This window comes from Cyprinodon tularosa, unplaced genomic scaffold (assembly GCF_016077235.1).
Source record: "Cyprinodon tularosa strain WSP-4 unplaced genomic scaffold, ASM1607723v1 ctg174, whole genome shotgun sequence".
In the NCBI taxonomy this organism is placed as follows: Eukaryota; Metazoa; Chordata; class Actinopteri; order Cyprinodontiformes; family Cyprinodontidae; genus Cyprinodon; species Cyprinodon tularosa.
In genome coordinates, this window is record NW_024038565.1 from 920,711 (window position 1) to 938,699 (window position 17,989).

General features: G+C 36.9%; 1 protein-coding gene across 1 annotated transcript in view; it reads right to left on the reverse strand.

Moving 5' to 3' along the window:
• LOC119781283 (pituitary adenylate cyclase-activating polypeptide type I receptor-like) overlaps positions 1-17,989 on the reverse strand; it is a 37,325-nt gene that overhangs the window by 16,238 nt on the left and 3,098 nt on the right. Inside the window, exons 3-7 of the mRNA XM_038281692.1 lie at positions 8,001-8,108; positions 5,312-5,412; positions 5,011-5,108; positions 4,575-4,707; positions 1,010-1,163 (exon numbers count right to left, since the gene is read on the reverse strand). Coding sequence (XP_038137620.1) covers positions 1,010-1,163; positions 4,575-4,707; positions 5,011-5,108; positions 5,312-5,412; positions 8,001-8,108 — 594 coding nt within the window. The remainder of the gene's footprint in view (positions 1-1,009; positions 1,164-4,574; positions 4,708-5,010; positions 5,109-5,311; positions 5,413-8,000; positions 8,109-17,989) is intronic.

Below are 17,989 nucleotides of genomic sequence, written 5' to 3' on the forward strand. Positions count from 1 at the left end.
AAATTCTCACAAACGCTGATTAGTACATAGCCAAAAAAGAGTGGCTCTCCTGGCCTGGTTTATTTACATTTGTGGGTCATCCATCCAAAGTCATGCCCAGAATCTCAATGAATTTATGCAGGGAATGACAGATTGAGGCGATGGAAAACAGGCCTTCAAACCCGATAGACTAACAGCTCAAAAAGTTCATTTAAATCCAAAATACTTAATTCATGCATGCTTGGATTGATGGATTGCTGTTGAGTTGTTGAGTCAATGGAATCATTTGGTTTTCCTTAGATAGAAAACTGAACAAATCTGAATGTATGATCTGTCTCTATAAAGTGCCTTTAGATAAAATGTGTTGTAAATTGGTGCCATATAAATGAACTGAAGTTAATCGTTAAAACTCTTACAAAGGGTTTCTTCAACAAGTTGTTGCAGTGGCTGATAGCTTTAGGTAGCAAGGATCTCCTCTGGTGGTCTGACTTACAGTGGTTCTCGGAAACTTTTTTGTTGTACAAACTGTGAGAAGGGATCATCAAGATTCTCCATACTGTTCTTCGTTTAATGAAGAATTGCTTTTTTGTAAACTTACCTAATCACCAAGTGTAAATTATCAAAGTATACTAAAGAAATTGAAGAAGCTGGTCAATTATTATAAAAAGCATTTAGTACCCATAATGCTACTAAAGGTTTTTCAACTGACCATTGAGAAGGGATTCCATTTTTTTATTGTATCAAATTCTTAATAAGGTTAAACTGAAAACAACAATACCAATAGTGTTCTATGTAATTCTTTTAATTCATTGAAAGTTCACATATATTAAGCTTACTGCAATTTTAATTTTACAGCCCATTGATGTAATGTAAAAGCAGATAAACAGTTACAAGTTATTAGTATGTTTTTTTAGTCACAAAAAATAACTCTATGGCACTTGTAGGAATTCACCATTATCCCATTTCTGCAGTTTAACCCTAAGTCAGTAACGAGTTTCTATCTACTTTGACTCCTGACTTTTTTACTCACCCCATCCAATAAGAATGTACCACCAGAAGTATTTCCTCTGAGAGACGAAAGTGAGGGCCAGAAGGGTCTGGAGATACATGCCCTCCACAAGCAACCAAAAGTAATTGGCCAGGATGCTGAACTGGAAAAACGCTACTGCTGACTTACATGTAGCCTGAGGGATAAAGACATAAAGATAAGAGCATCAATCTTTAAGTGGTAGAGAAAAACTCTTCTCTATCCAGAGTCTTTATTTCTGTTTAATTTCAGTGGGATCTTTACAATAAGTAATCACCAGAATAACTTCTTTAGGCACAAATTGTTTAGGGGCACAATATATTTTCAAGACAAAAATGCAACATATTTTGCAGACCCAAGAAGTTGAGACATTCCCCAACCACATCAATTCAGAGGATAAAAACATCAGGTTCACCAAAGAGAATATCAAGAATAATTAACAGCACAGTCCCTTTATGGACTGTGCTGTTGACAAGGATGGGAGTATTAAATAATGAGATCACAGATATAGACTGATATCTTTATTTTGAATCACATCACCAACCATAAAAGAACATTTTAGTTATCAGAATTGATTTTGGAATGGATCAAGATGGGGCGGAAACTTGGACGCACACTCCAGCTGGCATCTATGGAGTAAAATCATTTGGTTTTGTCTATTCACATGGTTTTATCAATAAGGATTTTTTTTTTTGCATACTCCATTTTCAGGTCTTTGGCATACACTTTAAGTATAGATCTCATGCAGTGTTTTATGAAAAAAAAGACCAAAGGGACCTTATGTATAAAAGAGTGTGCAGCTTTCATACTAAAACTTGGCAGTATTTTTGAGCTTAGACTAGGTACTGCATACTCTTCCTTTATACATGGAAAATCAATGCAGCTTGAGGAACTGCTTGGAAAACCTACTACCACCTAATTTTATGGGAGCTGCTGGGAGGAACACTATATAATCCAGGCGCTCTTCTTGCGGTTTTGCGCCGGGCGGCTTTTCTGCTCTTGGGTTGATTCTGTGCGCGGTGTGTTGCGATGCGCGCTGTTGGCGTCGGTCTTGGTGGGGTGGGGCTGCGCTTTTGGCCGGGGGGGCGTTTTGGGGGGTTCCCGCGGCGCTCGCGGCCAGTTCGCGGCGGATGCGCGTGGGCCCCGGCCACAGGCGGGGCCACCTGTGTGCTTTTCCTGGGTGGTGCAGTCACGGTGGGTGTTGCGGCCGGTCGCCGGGGCTTGGTGCCGGGGGGCGGGGCGTGTTTCGGTGCTCTGTGGGGCTGGGGCGTTTCGGTCGGTGCCGTGGGGGGGCCGGTGTTCGGTGCCCGGCCCTACTTCAGGGTGGCCGGCTGCCGGCGGGGCCCGCGGACTCGTCCCCGCGGCTCCTCGGGGCGCCGGCATGGCGGTGGCTGGGGGGCTTCTTCGTGGCTGTCTCTCCTCCTGCCTTGGTGGGGTCTGGTTTCCGGGGCTGGCCCCGCCTTGGTGCCTTCGCTTCTGGGGTCCCCTTGGGCGCCTGGGGCTTTGGGTCTCCCGGCGCTGGACTCGGTGCTCTGGGGGGTGTGCCTCTCCGGCTCTCCACAACCACTATTGAGCATTTTTTCTATGGTTAAAACTTTACATGCACAAGTTCACCCTCACAAACAACTACAGGTGCTAGGCTTCAGGTACTCAGAGATTCACTTCCAAACAGAAACCCCACATTCATATCTTCAGGTAACACAGAGTACATGTCAGACTTAATAATATTACTTTAGCGATAGTTTCAAGGTGTTGCTTTATTGTATATCTCGTACCGTGTCTTTTGGTTGTGCTGTTCTTTTTTCATCTCGTTACAGGTGATGAAGTAGACTGAAAATGTTTTGTCATTGTCTCCTTTCTATCCCCTCTGTCTTTCATCTTTTGTCCTTTTTTTTTCTTTTTCCTTTTTCTTCTTCTGTTTTTCTGCTCTACCTACATTGCAGTGTCCATATGAACTGTAAAACTCCCTGCATAATTATAATAAAGCAATTTATATGCATGAAACAAGTGGAGCTATATGGCAATTGCCATACCGCTACACTTGTGAAAGTAAAATCTGTTGGGCTCCTTTTGGCATCAAGACAATTATTCTTATTGCCACATTGCCAGACAGGACACTGTAAAAAAAAAAATAACAAAAAAAAATAATCCAGGCTCTCTCAGTGTGTAACCGTGAGATTATTGAAAGCTGCTACTGTGAGTAGAACCACCCGCAATCCTTATTTTGAACTTCTGATCTTGAGCTGTTCCTGTTTTCTACTGCCTTACCCTTTTTGTGCATACCTGATGCCTTCTGATCTCCAGATCTTGACTTCCTGGCTTCCCTTACAACCAAGTCAGTTTGCCTCTGTCTGGATTCTTATGTCAGTCGTGTATGATCAAAGCTCTGTCTCCTCCATCTGTCTCTCTAATCTGTCTGGTTACTGTCCCTGTTACTGATTCTTTCACCTGGATTCCAGATTTCCAGCTCGTTTAGTCCTTCTAGAAACCAATGCCACGTGGACTGCTTCTCTATGCATGACCTGAGTGACCATGACCATGACTGAGCCTTAGCCCAGTATAGCACCATCAAAATTAGATCAATATTTGATCCAAATGAAGCCACTGGGATCAGTCATTAGAGCCAGCGAAGCCTCCCAGTTTTTGAGAAGCTTATTTGCTTTCATTCAGTACACCTTCAACACCACTAAGGTGTTCTCAGCCAATAACCCTGTTCTCCTTCCAACTGTTATTCCAGTTCTAGTCAGTTCCTGTTCCTAAAAGACTACTTTACTTTTAAATAAACTCGTTGAACCTACCTCATGTGTTGGCTAAATCATTGTGTCTCCAGAGTCTGTCCATGCACTTGGCTGTGGCAGTGTTGAGAAATGCTTTTTTCAGGTTATAGAATCACTATCTCTCCTGTCAGTAAGACCAACTCTGCTTCTCCCTTAGTTAACCCACCTTTCTCCTCTACGGTCCATAACATAAAACCTCAACTAATATCTCTTGAGGTGTTTAAGGAAAGAACCTGATCAGTGTGGTTTCTTCCTTATCTAGTGTAAGATCCATTTTGATATGCAACATTTCTCCTTTCCCTCAAAACCTTTCAAGGTAGCTTTCATTACATCATTACTGTCTGATAAAGCCAATAAATGGGGGCCGCTCAATGTCAAAGAAATACAGGGATCTGTTATTCTTATGATGCTTTCGCCAAAAAACAAATTTATGTGTTTGATGCCATCCCACCGGGTTAAGAGGCGTTTATGAGGTTATTCACCAACAGAACGAATGAGCATGCTGCAACCAACTATATAATTGATTTTCAACTACATGCAGCAGACAGTAATTGGAATGAAGAGGCTCTGATGGATGCGTTTATACAAGGCTTAGATGATGAGATTAAGGATCAGCTGGTTACTCATGATCTGCTAAGGCCTCTGCAGGGGATGGGTGACCTGGCTACGAGAATCAATTTAGGATTCATTTGTCTTTCTGAGGTAAATTGAAAAATCTTTTTTTATTATTATTTGTATTTTAAGTTTTTTTTTTGGGGGGGGGGGAATCATTGAGTAATTAGCAGGCTTACCGTAGACATAGAGCAGTGGTCCAGAGTTTCATCTGCAAACAGCACAGCATCCTTAATGAACACAGCACTAGCTCTCAGAACAAAGGAGGAAAACAGGTTGATGTGGATGTAGTTTCTGGTACAGCGAAACTTCCTGTATAATACAACACAGTGTCACATACAAAGCAGTTTCTTGTACTATCTATGCAAATTATAATGCCTGAATACACTGACAGGTTGGCGGTAAATAAATATAGGCAGATGAGAGAAACAATAAAACTATTCAAAGCTTTATATACAGTATTTTTATATTGCTCTCAATGTAAAAAAAAAAACAGAGCCCTGCTGTTCTAAAACCAAAAAAATTACATTTTAAACATTAAGTGCATTTGAAGATAAATTTGGTTCCTACAAATGTTATGTTACTTGGTTGCTGTATATCTGTATCTGCCCTTACCTGAAGCCTGCAAACACCACTATGGCTGTAAGTAGAGAGATGAGTGAGGTGGCGTACCCTACAGTGTAGACCTGTCTGAACGTATACAGGTAACTTGTCTGGAAGCAGAAAGTAAAACAGGGCAAAACTGATCAAATGTTCTAGTAAGATATTTACACACATTTAACAGATGCGTAAGTGTCCTTTAAAAAGAACATACTGCAGATGGGGAAAAAAATCCTCCTTTAGAATTAAGTTTATAGAAGAAGGTTGAGGTAAAAAGGTGAGGATTGAGGAAGTCTGATGACAACAAAGTGTGTACCTCTGATTCAGGCTCACTGTCATCATTGAAATGACAGGCATCCTCATAAGTTGGATACATTTCAGACCAGCCATCAGCAGTGCAATTCCTGTATACAAACCCTGACAAGAGAGCAGACAGGAATGTGAAGAAAAAACGGGGGGTAAAAACCCCTGCATTATTTTTCAAATATATACAGAAAAATTCTGACATTTTTCATTAAAACCGTATTTCCAGTCCTCATTTCATTCATAACAAAAAGTATTTGGGCAATGTCATGTTGCATAATTCCACCTACTTATGTTATATTGTTTCCACATGTGCGTATAATAAATGTTCATTTGAGCCTGTGTGTCAATAAAAACATCAATATGATTATATGACGATAACGATCCACAGTTAAAGGCTATTTGTTCTTTTCAGCTATAACACCTGCTGATGTTTAAGCATATCTAAAAAAAAATCTAAAAAAAAAAAGTCGATTTTCTCTTTTGCAAGATATGCTGTTCTGTATACATGTATCCAACAGTTTGGATAATAAGATTAGGTTCTTGACATCCAAGTTAGTTTTGCATTTTTCAGAGAAGTAGTGCAACAAACTCCAACATCTTCATTAAGCATGCCTCTGTAATTACTCAATTTAAGTTCCATTTATTGTATTAATATAGAACTTCTTTAGGAACTTTTAAAATAAATATATAACTATTCACATCTAAATATAAAAAAAAATCCAGGGCTATTAAAATAAAACTTTGATCAATCTAATTAATTCCAATTTAGTTTGATCATAAATCATTGCATTAAAAGGTCACAGAAGTCATCCATAAAAAAAAAAAAAAGATTAATGTTGTCAGATGTAAATCATATTATTGCTGCAGATTTATCTGCTGCACAACCACTGTGCAAATCCCCCATGGCTACATCCAAAAAGTGTTATTTTGGAATAACATCTATCAACTGGGGAGGCCACCTGAGATAATGACATTGTGCAATAGGCTGCTGAAAGTGGTTATCAAAAGATAAAGACACAGTGCTTTTGAAGGGGGTGGACATTGTTAGCAAAATACCCAAGTAGGCTGCTGGGTTTACACAAAGCTTAATTGGTATGGAGTATTTGTCTGGAAAAACAAAATAATCCCTACTCTACCACAATACTGATAATAGACAGAACCGTTGTTTCAACAAAAGAAGGATGGTTCCATGCATTTTTGTTGTCATAATGTAGGTATAGTTTTTTCTAAGTACCGTAAATGTTATTCTATCATAGTGTCTTGCTAAGGGACTATGTAAACAGAGGACACACAAGGACATGATAGTTGGAGGAATTTTCAGTGGGTTTATTATGCTACATACATATTGATCAGGATCGAACCAGTTGAGTTAAATCAGGCGGTTGTTTAAATTATCAGAGATTTAACATTGTTCTTAAAACAATAGGATGTTTGACATTATACACACTCTTTTACACAATTTCCGCTGTGTTTTCAGCACTCAGAAGACAGAAAACCAAACTAAAAAAAATGTTGACCTTAGAATCTCAATCGTTCAAATATAAATATATTTGTTCTTGAATTAATATGCTGTTTTTCTCAAATTATTTCACACATTTGCGATTGCCACAGGCTGCAGTTTTTACAGGGCTTTTTTTTAATGCAGTAACCAATTTTGAATGCTGCAATGGCGGTAAATTAACTCAAAGCCATCATTCCTCTGTACAAAATGGATTATAGCAATGTCATTCCTGCTTTTGGAACATTTTTCTTCATTGGTGATGCAAGGCAGAGACCATTTGATGCTTTCATGTCTGTTCAAGTACACTGACTCCATCTTAGCATCTATTTTGGAAATAAGGGTTTTTAGAGGAATGTTGTCAGCTTTGGGACTGGTTATCAACATGTATGTTCTTGGACATACAGTAGTTAGTGAAGGCAGGTTAGGTTAGCGTATGCATTTTTTTCCAGACAAATAAAAGAATCATGGCAAGTGGATTATTTTCTTATTTTTTTCTCTGTAATAATAAACCAAAATGAGTCGAAATACTGTAAAATGCATATGTGTCTGGGTGATCTGCAATTTAGTGTCATTGATGGAAAATGAGAACATAAAGGTGTTAGGAATTAGTTAATCTAATGAAATTACCATATTGATATTATATTACCATATATACTGCAAGCGCAACATTTTAATATCTAAAAATGTGCATCATGTTTTGATAATCACCAACCATTCTCAACTTTAAATCATTGTAAATACGAACATGTTTGTTAAAAAAACTATAGCTTTAAGTTTAGCTGATCATTTGATGTATAAAAATAGAGCACTTTTTACCCTATAATAATTGTATAATGTCATGTTTTTTTTCCCTTAAGAACAGATTTAAAAGGCCAATTACTTTGTCATGTCATGAAAGCTGGCACATAGTATTAAGAACTCCTCCTGCCAGACACATCCCAATGCAATCTACATTCATGCCAAAAAACATACATGAATAATTCATCCTGGGTTTTTCCATCACTGTCTTCAGTTTGCATTAGCACTTTGATTATGATATAGATAATTAACCTTAGCAGGAAATAGGCTGTGCACAAGAAGGGGATTTGAACATGTTATTCTGCATCTAAAAAAGTGTGCTGATTAGAAAGTGAGTACTAGTGTTTAATTTATTTACGTTTTGATGAGCTTTAACGTCTGATGCGTTTTGCAAACCAACCTTGATTGCTGGAGAAATGCTGAAAGACCTCAGAGCAGGATAAGTTGACAACTTGCCCAACTTTGGCTCTCAGCCAACAGCCAATTTCATCCCACTCTGTTTTACATCCTGTTAAGAAGATGCATGAAAACAGAACGGACAGTCAGTTAGATTTAGTCAGTCAGCACCTGTCTTCTTAATAATGCAGTTATGATACATTCCTAGTCCCTTTTAACCTTTGAAGGATATTTGTATTGTTTAAGGAGGTCCAATGACACAACACTTATTAAGCACCATGATTGTTAAAAGCTAATATTTGGCACATATGATGGAGTTTATACCTTATATTATTTAATCCTCAGAATAAAAACTACAAATAAAGGGGGAGAATATGTACTTACAACTTTACCAATTATGTTTAGAAATTGTATTTCTTTACAAACTCTATATTTATTCAGTAGAAACCCGTGTCCTGTATTTATGGAACGATTATTTATCCTGCACTTGCTGCTATTGCACTTCTGGTTAGACCTAAACTGCATTTCGTTGCCTTGTACCTTTGTAATGACAATAAATTTGAATCTAATCTAATTAAAAAAAAAAAAAACACTGCAGAGACCACTCTAGAAATTGTTCTTGTAAGAGAAATTATAGTGTTCAGTAAAATTAGTTGGTTCTTTAAAGTAAAGTATGCATTTTCAATAGGATTTGGAAGAGAATAAAATGTGCTCTTTGTACCATGCAAGGTTAGGAAATATTGGTGATTTACTAGCAAAGCAAGTATACAGAAGAAAGTGTACATGTAAACTCCAGACTAAATTGTAAAAGAACAACTTTTTTCAAAATTAAAACATCAAAAGAGAAAAACACCTCACAGAAAGAAAAACAACTGGATATCTAGAAGAGTGCATGCTCAGATAGAAATGAAACAAAATGCAACCAGTTTACAAAATAAATAAAAAAAATGAATAAACAAGCAGGATGTAGAAAACAACTCTAGGGTATAAAAGTGTGCAGATAGTCATGAGCATCTGGGCAGATAAGGGGCTGATATACAAAAGCACATATTGAGCAGATAAACTGTGCAACTAACAAAATGGTAGCACATGCTTATTGGGTCTGTTGGGAGCAGTGAAGGTTATACAACCTAACTACAGCTGGGAAAAAGGATCTGCATTAGCACTCCTTTGTGTACCTAGGGTGTGACAGTCTTTTAGCACACTCCACCTCGGCAATGGCTTTATCTATGGAGTAAAAAGTAAGATATTTCCCCTAAAAGGGTTTACAACCGCAATTGGAAACTAGGGGAAATAACAGCTCAGTTAATGAATAAACAACTAAATAGATTTGCAAAGCCCCGTGAACAGTCTTAAATCTTCTGGATTATTATAATCAGCATTGCAGTTTCTTTTGACTATACATGAGAAATGCTGGTGATTTATAAGTCGCACCGTATCTTGGCATAAACATATTTTCTCTCTGCTCCTTATCTTATTTATGTAATGCCGCTGAATCTAATCCATTATCAACTACATTCCGAATTTTACTCTATTTCCTTAAAACTGAGCATTTTTCTATCTAGTTAGGAGGTCACATCTACATGATGTCACTTTCAGTGTAACACTAATAAAATATACAGGAGCTATGGTGTGTGATTTTTCCTCAAAGCCCTGGATTATTCAGCTCAGCAGCCTCTCTGTTGCTTTGCCTGACTCAGACTGATATTCCTTTAGTTGTGGATCAGGACCGGTGCACTTCCAGGTTGGCTTTCATTACATAAAATGTTTGCACAGAGATATCGCCAAGAAATGTGATGATTTTGACGCAGTAGGTGGTATACACCCTTGAATGCCTAAACATGTACATTGTGACTGTGCTGTTTCTGGAGTCACATTTCTAGTTTTATATAAGTTGGTTCTGGATAAAGGTATTAAACAGAATTAATCAAATATAGGAAGCTAAACAATGCAGGACACTCTATATTTTGTAAAGAAAGGGATTTAAATTGTTGTTTGTTGGATTTAAACACTACAAATCCGACTTAGTTTCTTTTTTCTTGTTTCCAAGCAACCTTCCAGCAATCTCAGCCATTTTCATTCGTAATTTTTGATGATTTTGGTTCCATTTATTTGTTCTTTGGATGCCTTTTTTCATTTACATCTGCATTTCCATGCAGATATATTCATACTCATTGTACCTTAAACAGAAAACACATTATGGGTAAATAGACAGTGCCTAAGCGTAATCTAATCTTACTATAAATCCATTTGTTCTGTGAAGCTTCTCAGAGGATTGTTCAAAAACATCACTGAGCAAACAGCATCAAGGAGACCAAGGGTAAGAGCAGACATCAAGTTGTGGAAAATTTCAGAAAACTGGTATAACACAGAATCCCAAACATTAAAATATAACAGACCAGTTTTAAATCAATCATCTGAAAACGAAGGTAGCAGAGCACAAATGCAAACTGCATCCATGACAGTCGAACTCGCTCGAACTTGAAGGGGTGCATAAAGTAGCCTATGATAACTCAGGAGAAACTTTAGAGATCTGCAGCTCAGGTAGGAGAACTTGTTGATATGTAACTACTATGCTCTCTGAAAATCCAATATTTTAAAGTAAAGTTCAAATAAGAAAGGTCTTGCTGCAGTTTGTCAAACCATGATGATGACTCAAAACAGTTTAATTATATAGCAAAATTTACAACACATTTCTTCTCAAGGAATTTTACATAGATAATCAAATCAAATCATACATCTGTCTGGTTAAATATTTTCAATCAGTTGTATGGAGTCATTAACTTTGCATATTTTGCTCCTCCTGGATGAGCATGTGGCAAAAGTAGACATTCACTTTCATTGAATGTTTTGAACTCAACAGTAATCCCTCACACCATGAATGCATGCAGAGACAGTGGAGAGGAAAAACTCCCTATGTACAAGAAGTAAGCTTCAGCACAACCAGTGTGATGGGCCTTCAGCCTAGGCTTAGTGGGGGTTTAAGGAAACAGAAAGAGACATACAAAAGGAAATGGAAGCACTGACCCATAAATACTTTGTAGTGTATACAAGGCAAAAGTAAACTAGCTGAATAAGGGGCTCTGTCTAGGAAAGAAACAGTCAAACAGATGAGCTCTGAGCCCGTTTTCATGTCTAAAGGGATGAAAGAGAGGCCATTTGGCCAGATTAAGAAAAGCTGAAAAGTTTTTCCCAAAAAACCCACATTGTTTTCAGGACACCACCTAGACAACAAGCAGTTGAATGATGACATGTGGCTAAACACGTGCAATAAGTGGATCAATTGTTTGCATTTATGTGAGTTTAAGGAGAATAACAACTTCATACATATTAGATATTAACAATTTATTTGCTTGAGTGCTTAAACACCTCAAAATATATTTTGTTTGAATACAAATATTGAATTTGTTGGTCAAGATAAATCACATATGTTGTTAGTGACGCCTCTTTCATCTGGATCTTTAAATGCCAAGGAGATAACCTTCAAATTGTAAGGTGCCTTTCTTTGTGTTAAGTGCAAATTAATCACATACAAAAGAGGCAACCAGTCCCTTTCACACCTTTTCTTGTGAAGCGCATCTTGTTGAGGGAAGAAAATCCATTGTGGATAAGACAGTAAGATGAATAAAACTAGCAAGGTAGTGCACTTTGAAAAATAAAGAATATGGTAACAAGACTCTTTTAAAGTATTTGTCATTCCTAGTTTGGATGGCTGGTCAAAAAAGAAAGGATTGCATTTTCTGAATGTTTTAAAGTAAATAATTGGTGTCCAGGATTTGGAGATTTAATTCTTCTCTACTGAGAGTGTTTAACCAAGGACACTGTAATTAGGAGTCTTATCTCTCATTCATAAATTGGTAATAAGAGGATCTTTCTGGTCACACTGCTTGTATGTTTTTTAAAAGGATCAACATCAGGTTTAAACAAATTAGCTTTAATCTTAATGCATACCTGAATCACGGAGAGAAAATATCTTCAAAAAATCTGTGTGAACACAGAGATGGTACATTGCAAGGGATCCCCATTTGCAATGTTGTTTGTTCAGACACAGCTGCAATATTAATGGCACAAAATTACAGAAGAGATGAGGGAAATCTGATTGAATTACTCAGCTTCAGGTGCAAAAATCCTCTGCTAAACTGAAGAGTGGAACTGAAGTCATTCCCTGCAGTGAAGCAGCAGATGAACTGATTGAAAGTGAAAGAGGTACCGAGCTGAGTGTATTATTTGCAGTCAGGTTTTACCACAGCGCAAATTCATACCACAATCACAATATGAAGGATTGCAGAGGAAACCCTGGCTGTGGGTGTTCTGAAGCCCATCCAACATTGCCTGCACATAACCTACTCTTTTACAAGAACAAATCTGGATAGACTGAATTTTTATTGTGGAAATACCCAAGAATTTTGTATGTAGTCTACAGAAAAATGTATTGCCAAGGAAATTTGAATATTATGCACCGTGTAACAATGAGATTTCCATGCAAATTACATTTACCCAGCAGCTTCCCCTTCAAGCATTTAATCACTTTTGAAAGCATACCACAAGAAATGCTTGCATGTTAAGAGTACTTTAAGCAATGCCATTGTAAAACTGTATTCAGTAAGATTAAAATGGCAGCATATAGATGTAAAAATACAATCTCAAATACATAAAAATACATAATGCTTCTAAAACATGTATATGTACATATTTTAAAGGAAAAATCTGGTCATATTCAGAATTTAAACTTCTGAAAATACTTAAAGTATGAAACTATTACATACTGTTAAATACATTTTTTTTTTTATTAAGAGTAATTTCATTTGAATGTGCTTTACCTGAGACATCCATGTTTGTTAGAACACTACCGCCACCTACTGGTTTGTGACGTCACGGTGCGGTATCGGCTGTTGATCAAGTCCCAGTGCTGTTTCTGGTATTTGCGCAATGTGCTGTTATCCAAGTCATCTTAAAAACATTCTTCTTCCAAATATTGGCTACATATTACGTGTTTTTTCTCTGGCTAGAAGTTCACTGGCAAATCCTTCCTCTTCAAGTAGGCAATCCAACGATGAACCTGTCCTTGGAGGATCACGAATCGGAAAGGTGAAATGACTAATCTTTTTCACTTTTTACTAATGTATTGCAACATCCAACTGCCATGCATGTGGGCATTGTCAGTTTAACTATATTTCTTGCGGATTTCAATGGTGAAGTCCTCTCAAAATCTAAAATAATTGTTGTTGATTGCAGATGTGTCTAGTAGTTCCCACTGATTTTGTTTGTGAAGCGTGGAGAATGGCGTTCTGGTAACCACACTGTGACATCACTGCCAGAAGATGTTAGGAGTGATGTGTACTATATTTGGGCAGAAATGGCTTAAATATTTGATGAATTGTTGATTCACCCTTGTATCAACTTCAGTAGGTCAGCCACTCCTGGGAAGGTTCACCACGGTTTCATGTTTTTCTCTGTCTCTAGACAACAGCGCCCAGTGAAGTTTCCTGGAGTTCCAAAGCCATAACTCGCTTTGTAAACATTTCCAGGCTAATATAGGTTTTCAGACTGTTTCCAGTTTGTTCTTGGATTTCTTCAGTTCAGGGAAAGATATATTGCATTTTGAGAGCAGCCTACTTCTTGTTGTAAAGCATATCCTGTTTCAGGGATTTCTAGATTGTAAAGCCGCTTTAATTACGAATGTAGCCAAACTCAGATTTCAAAACTCTACGTTGAATTAAGCTTACGCCAGCCTGGACCACCTGCTGGTGTCTGACATCAAAATTCAGCTAATCAATGTTTGGACCACATCCCCTCCAAAGCCAATTATCTTTAAGATCCCCTTCATTTAGCTTCTCTTAAGCATGCCTGAGAACTTTCACCCACCTCGGCCCCATCCCCTCCCTCCCTCTCAGATTATTCTCAGTCCCACTCACCCTACAGATTATTCCACCACTAGTGTGCGGGTCCCGGGGAGGGAAGACTACTCTACTCCTTCTCCTAGATTAGTCATCCAAGCAAATATCGATTCACAGCATCAAACTCTTCAGCCGGGGCCCAACGGCCAAAGAACTTATTTCATGCATATCACTAAAACTTTTCTAATTGCAGCTTTTCTCTGTGTGAGTCTGGCCAGATTAAATTATCATTATCTCATAACTTAACTTGCAGGCAAGTGCATGTTATCTAGAAATAAGTAAAACTTTCTTAAATTAAGTGTATTTAAATCTTAATTTGAGTAGGTAAATGAGATGATTTGCCAATGGAGTGTTTTTACTCCTAAAATAAGATATTTAGATAATATGCATTTGAAATAAGACAATGCAATTGTGTTTTCTAATTTTAAATGTAAATTGTCTTGTTCCATTGGCAGGATGTCTATTTTACCTCCTCAATTCAAGAACAGATGCACTCATTTTAAGAAAAAATGACTCATCTAGATTTAGATTTTTTTCCAGTGTATATTTGTCTGATATTTAAAACTTGTTTTTATTTTCTTTAGAATGTAAGCTAAATGAAAGACTAAACCAAAATACAATTTTACATTAGCAAATACTTTTTGCAGCACTGAGTAATAACTTCAGAAAATGCCTAATTTGAGTTAGGAACCTGTGTCTTCAGAGACTCCCCCTCACCTTAGTGCAGGTGCTATTTTATTCTACTTTGTAAGGGGGGGGTGAAGGTTACCATTTGAATTCTTAACTTGTTTGCCTCAAACCCTCCAGGATTGCTTATGAAGTTCAAAAGGACTGACTTACTGTCTGCAAGGTTTGTAGAGCTGTAGCATTGTAAGGCGTCTCAACAATGTTGTCACACTCAAGAAACAGAAATCGTTTTTGCCTTTGCCATCAGGGGGTTAGAATACAGTTAATGCCTCCTGGAAAATTATATGAAAGCTAAATTTAGGCAAAGAATTTACCCTTTTTACGCCTTTGCTCTTTTTCATCATTTGAGGAACAGCTTGATATATTTTTTATGCAGTTTCCAACAAATTGACTTCTCTACTTGTTTTAATCTCTTGTTCCTTTTTCTTTTTTTTTTTTGTACTTTGAAACTCTGCTTTCGGTCTGGTTAAAATCCACCAGGTTAGATTGGGATTAAGATTTAGACCAGCATAGCATTTTATACATTTATTACTCACAAAGTGATACATTTCAAGTAGCTATTTATATAAATTAGTTTCCCTAAAATTGTTGTTATGCTATTGTAAAATGTCAAATAAAAAATAATAACAATATGTTAACACAACTTAAGTATATTTATTTACTCAACTGTATATTGCAAATGCCACACAGCTAAGAAGAACAAGTTTTTTTCAGCATCCTGGTGGGTGACTAAGGAGGGACTTTGAACCTAAGATTGGGATCTGATCTGATTTGGCTGGTCTGGATCATTTCCCATAATCACCATTTACCAACACATTTAATAACTACATCTTTGAAATGGATCTCAAACAGCCTGTCAGCTTGATTTCCCAGAGAAAAGAAATATTTACCATCATCTGAAAAGAGGAGATGTGTTAATTTAGCAGTATTCCAGTCCTTGTGTCCTTGGCCCAGTTAAGACACATATTACAATTTGGTTTCAGGAGTGAGTTAACAAAAGAACATTGCAGTGTTTGCCCATGTCCTGGATAATGCTATGTGGTGTCTCTATAAGCTCACATCTATCTGCAGTCTATTTCCTGTGAAACTGTCTCAAACCACTGAATGTGCCTTTTTAAGCCAACTTTCCATCAACATGCTTGAACCATTCTGTGAAAATCCAATTGCTTTGGCAATTAGATTTTAATGCCTACCCTCACTGACTGTCTGCTAACCCTTTTTATGTCATACGTAATATTCTATTTTTCTATTTTCAGATCAATTATATGTGATTCTTTCAGAAGCTGTAAGCTATAATCATCAAGATAAAACAAATAAATATCTGAAGAATACAGCTGTGTTATAATAAGTATGAAATTAGTCTCCCTTCTTTTGAATAATTACTTTATTCACTTTTATTTTCTAACTGAGAAACATATATTTTTGCTAGTTTTTTCTGGCTGCAACAACATTGAAATTGAAATAAAATCTTATTTTTCATCCTCTTTTAGTTGCTCATTGGGCACAACTTGAAATTCTATCAGCTAAAATACATGCAGGCATGCTGCATTTGAATGGTTGTTGAGACGTAAGATATTAATTCATAAATATGATAATTTTGCTATTTTCACACTTTTTTTATGCTCTCAACTAGAAGAAATTCACTTTTTAAGGGCTTGGAAGCTAACCCCTTAGGTCCCAGCTACACAACAAAAATTGTTGGCTTTGAAACGAAGGTTAAGGGGCAACAACCAAAACAACGGTAGCATTCATTTTCTCTAAAATTCAGCTTTGAATATTTGGCTTGCTTTCAGAGTAGAAGGTCTTGATTTTAACAATACTGTAAAACCATAACAATACTTACACTGACAGAATACCCAGCAGGATTTGTCCTGGTTTCTTAAATAATTGAAGGAGAATGAAGCCATGTTTAATTCAGGAAGGGTTATGTTTATTTCAATATTGTTTCTTATTTTGGAAGCTGGTAGGCTAGGTTGACTCAAAGTTCAAATTAAGGATGTAAAATATCCAGTTTTGGAGGATTCCATCAGTATGTATAGACTCAGTTCTATAGAAGACACTCATACAGAGAGAGATATGAAAACTGGAAAGCACTGAACGTGAAAAGAAGTCATTTTTAGATGCAGATTAGAGTCACCAAGAGACAGAGGCCCAATTATATGATCCAACAGAAGCATTTCTGAGCATTTATCCACACGACAAAGCAGGAGCATCCAAAACCATGAATTATAAAAATCCATAGTTTCCCTGGGATTGGCTTCTTTGTTTTTAATTACTGGCTGCGGAAAGTTGGAGCTGCATCAAGCTGTCAGAGTTCAAAAAGTGACTGACAAGGCCGATTCGGGTTCACAACAAAACATTTTTTTTGTTGTTTTTGTTTTAGAAATTGTTTCTCCTCTCCCCTAAGCAGGATTATGTGCTGCGACTTTGATAAACAGGCAGCTGCAGGGAGGCACATTTCTCACTTGAATGTCACCTTATTTCGGATTAAAAGTAAAAGTTATTCATAATCAGGAGAGATTTTCTCAGACAAAGATAACATAGTAAAAAAAGATAAAATTTCCTAAAGTCAGAGAAATGAAAACCCACTTACTAAGCCTAATCTAAAATCCAGCCTTTTTTAGTAGCCTTTAGTTCGTATTTGACTGACAGGAAATGGAGTTGATGGAGAGGGGGGAGACATGCATGCGAGACAACAGGCTAGGCCTTGAACCTCTATTAAGGCCTCCATGCATGAGCCACAAATGTCACCTTTATGGCAACGCTTTAACACCTGAGTGCCTTTCCAAACATCATCAGCACAGCATACATCACCAAAAAAGTAAGAACTAATATGGTAGAGAAAACTGAATTATTGTCACACTGCATCGCAACATTTAAAAAAAATATGTATATAGTTGCAATATATTTTAGAGGGAATTCAACCCTGTTTTATAATAACTTTAATATATAGTTGTTTATTTAGTTTGTGATTAAGACTTTAGTCTTAAGTTCATGTTTATGACTATATAAGTTCTATATAATAGAGGAAGACACCTGGTCTTCAAAGTTCTATTTTACCACATTTCATACACTCAATCTAAATTAAATAAACCACACTGTATTTTTTTTTTTTTTTTTACCGAAATCTATCATAATGCTATTACTAAAAAAATTTAATTAAATTCAATTCTATTCAATTTAGAAATACTTTATTGATCCTAAAGGGAAACTAAACGTTGTAGGTACTCATTATCTGTTTTTCAACGAGTTGTTATAAATGTTAGAAGCTGTATAGTTTAGGGAAAGCCTTTCACTGAAGACACTCGGTACATGGTAGCAGATCACTCTTTTCATGACAGACTTATAAAAGATATGCAGAATTTTGTTGCAAACGGTGAAGAACCTATAAGTTTCTGTCATGATTTTA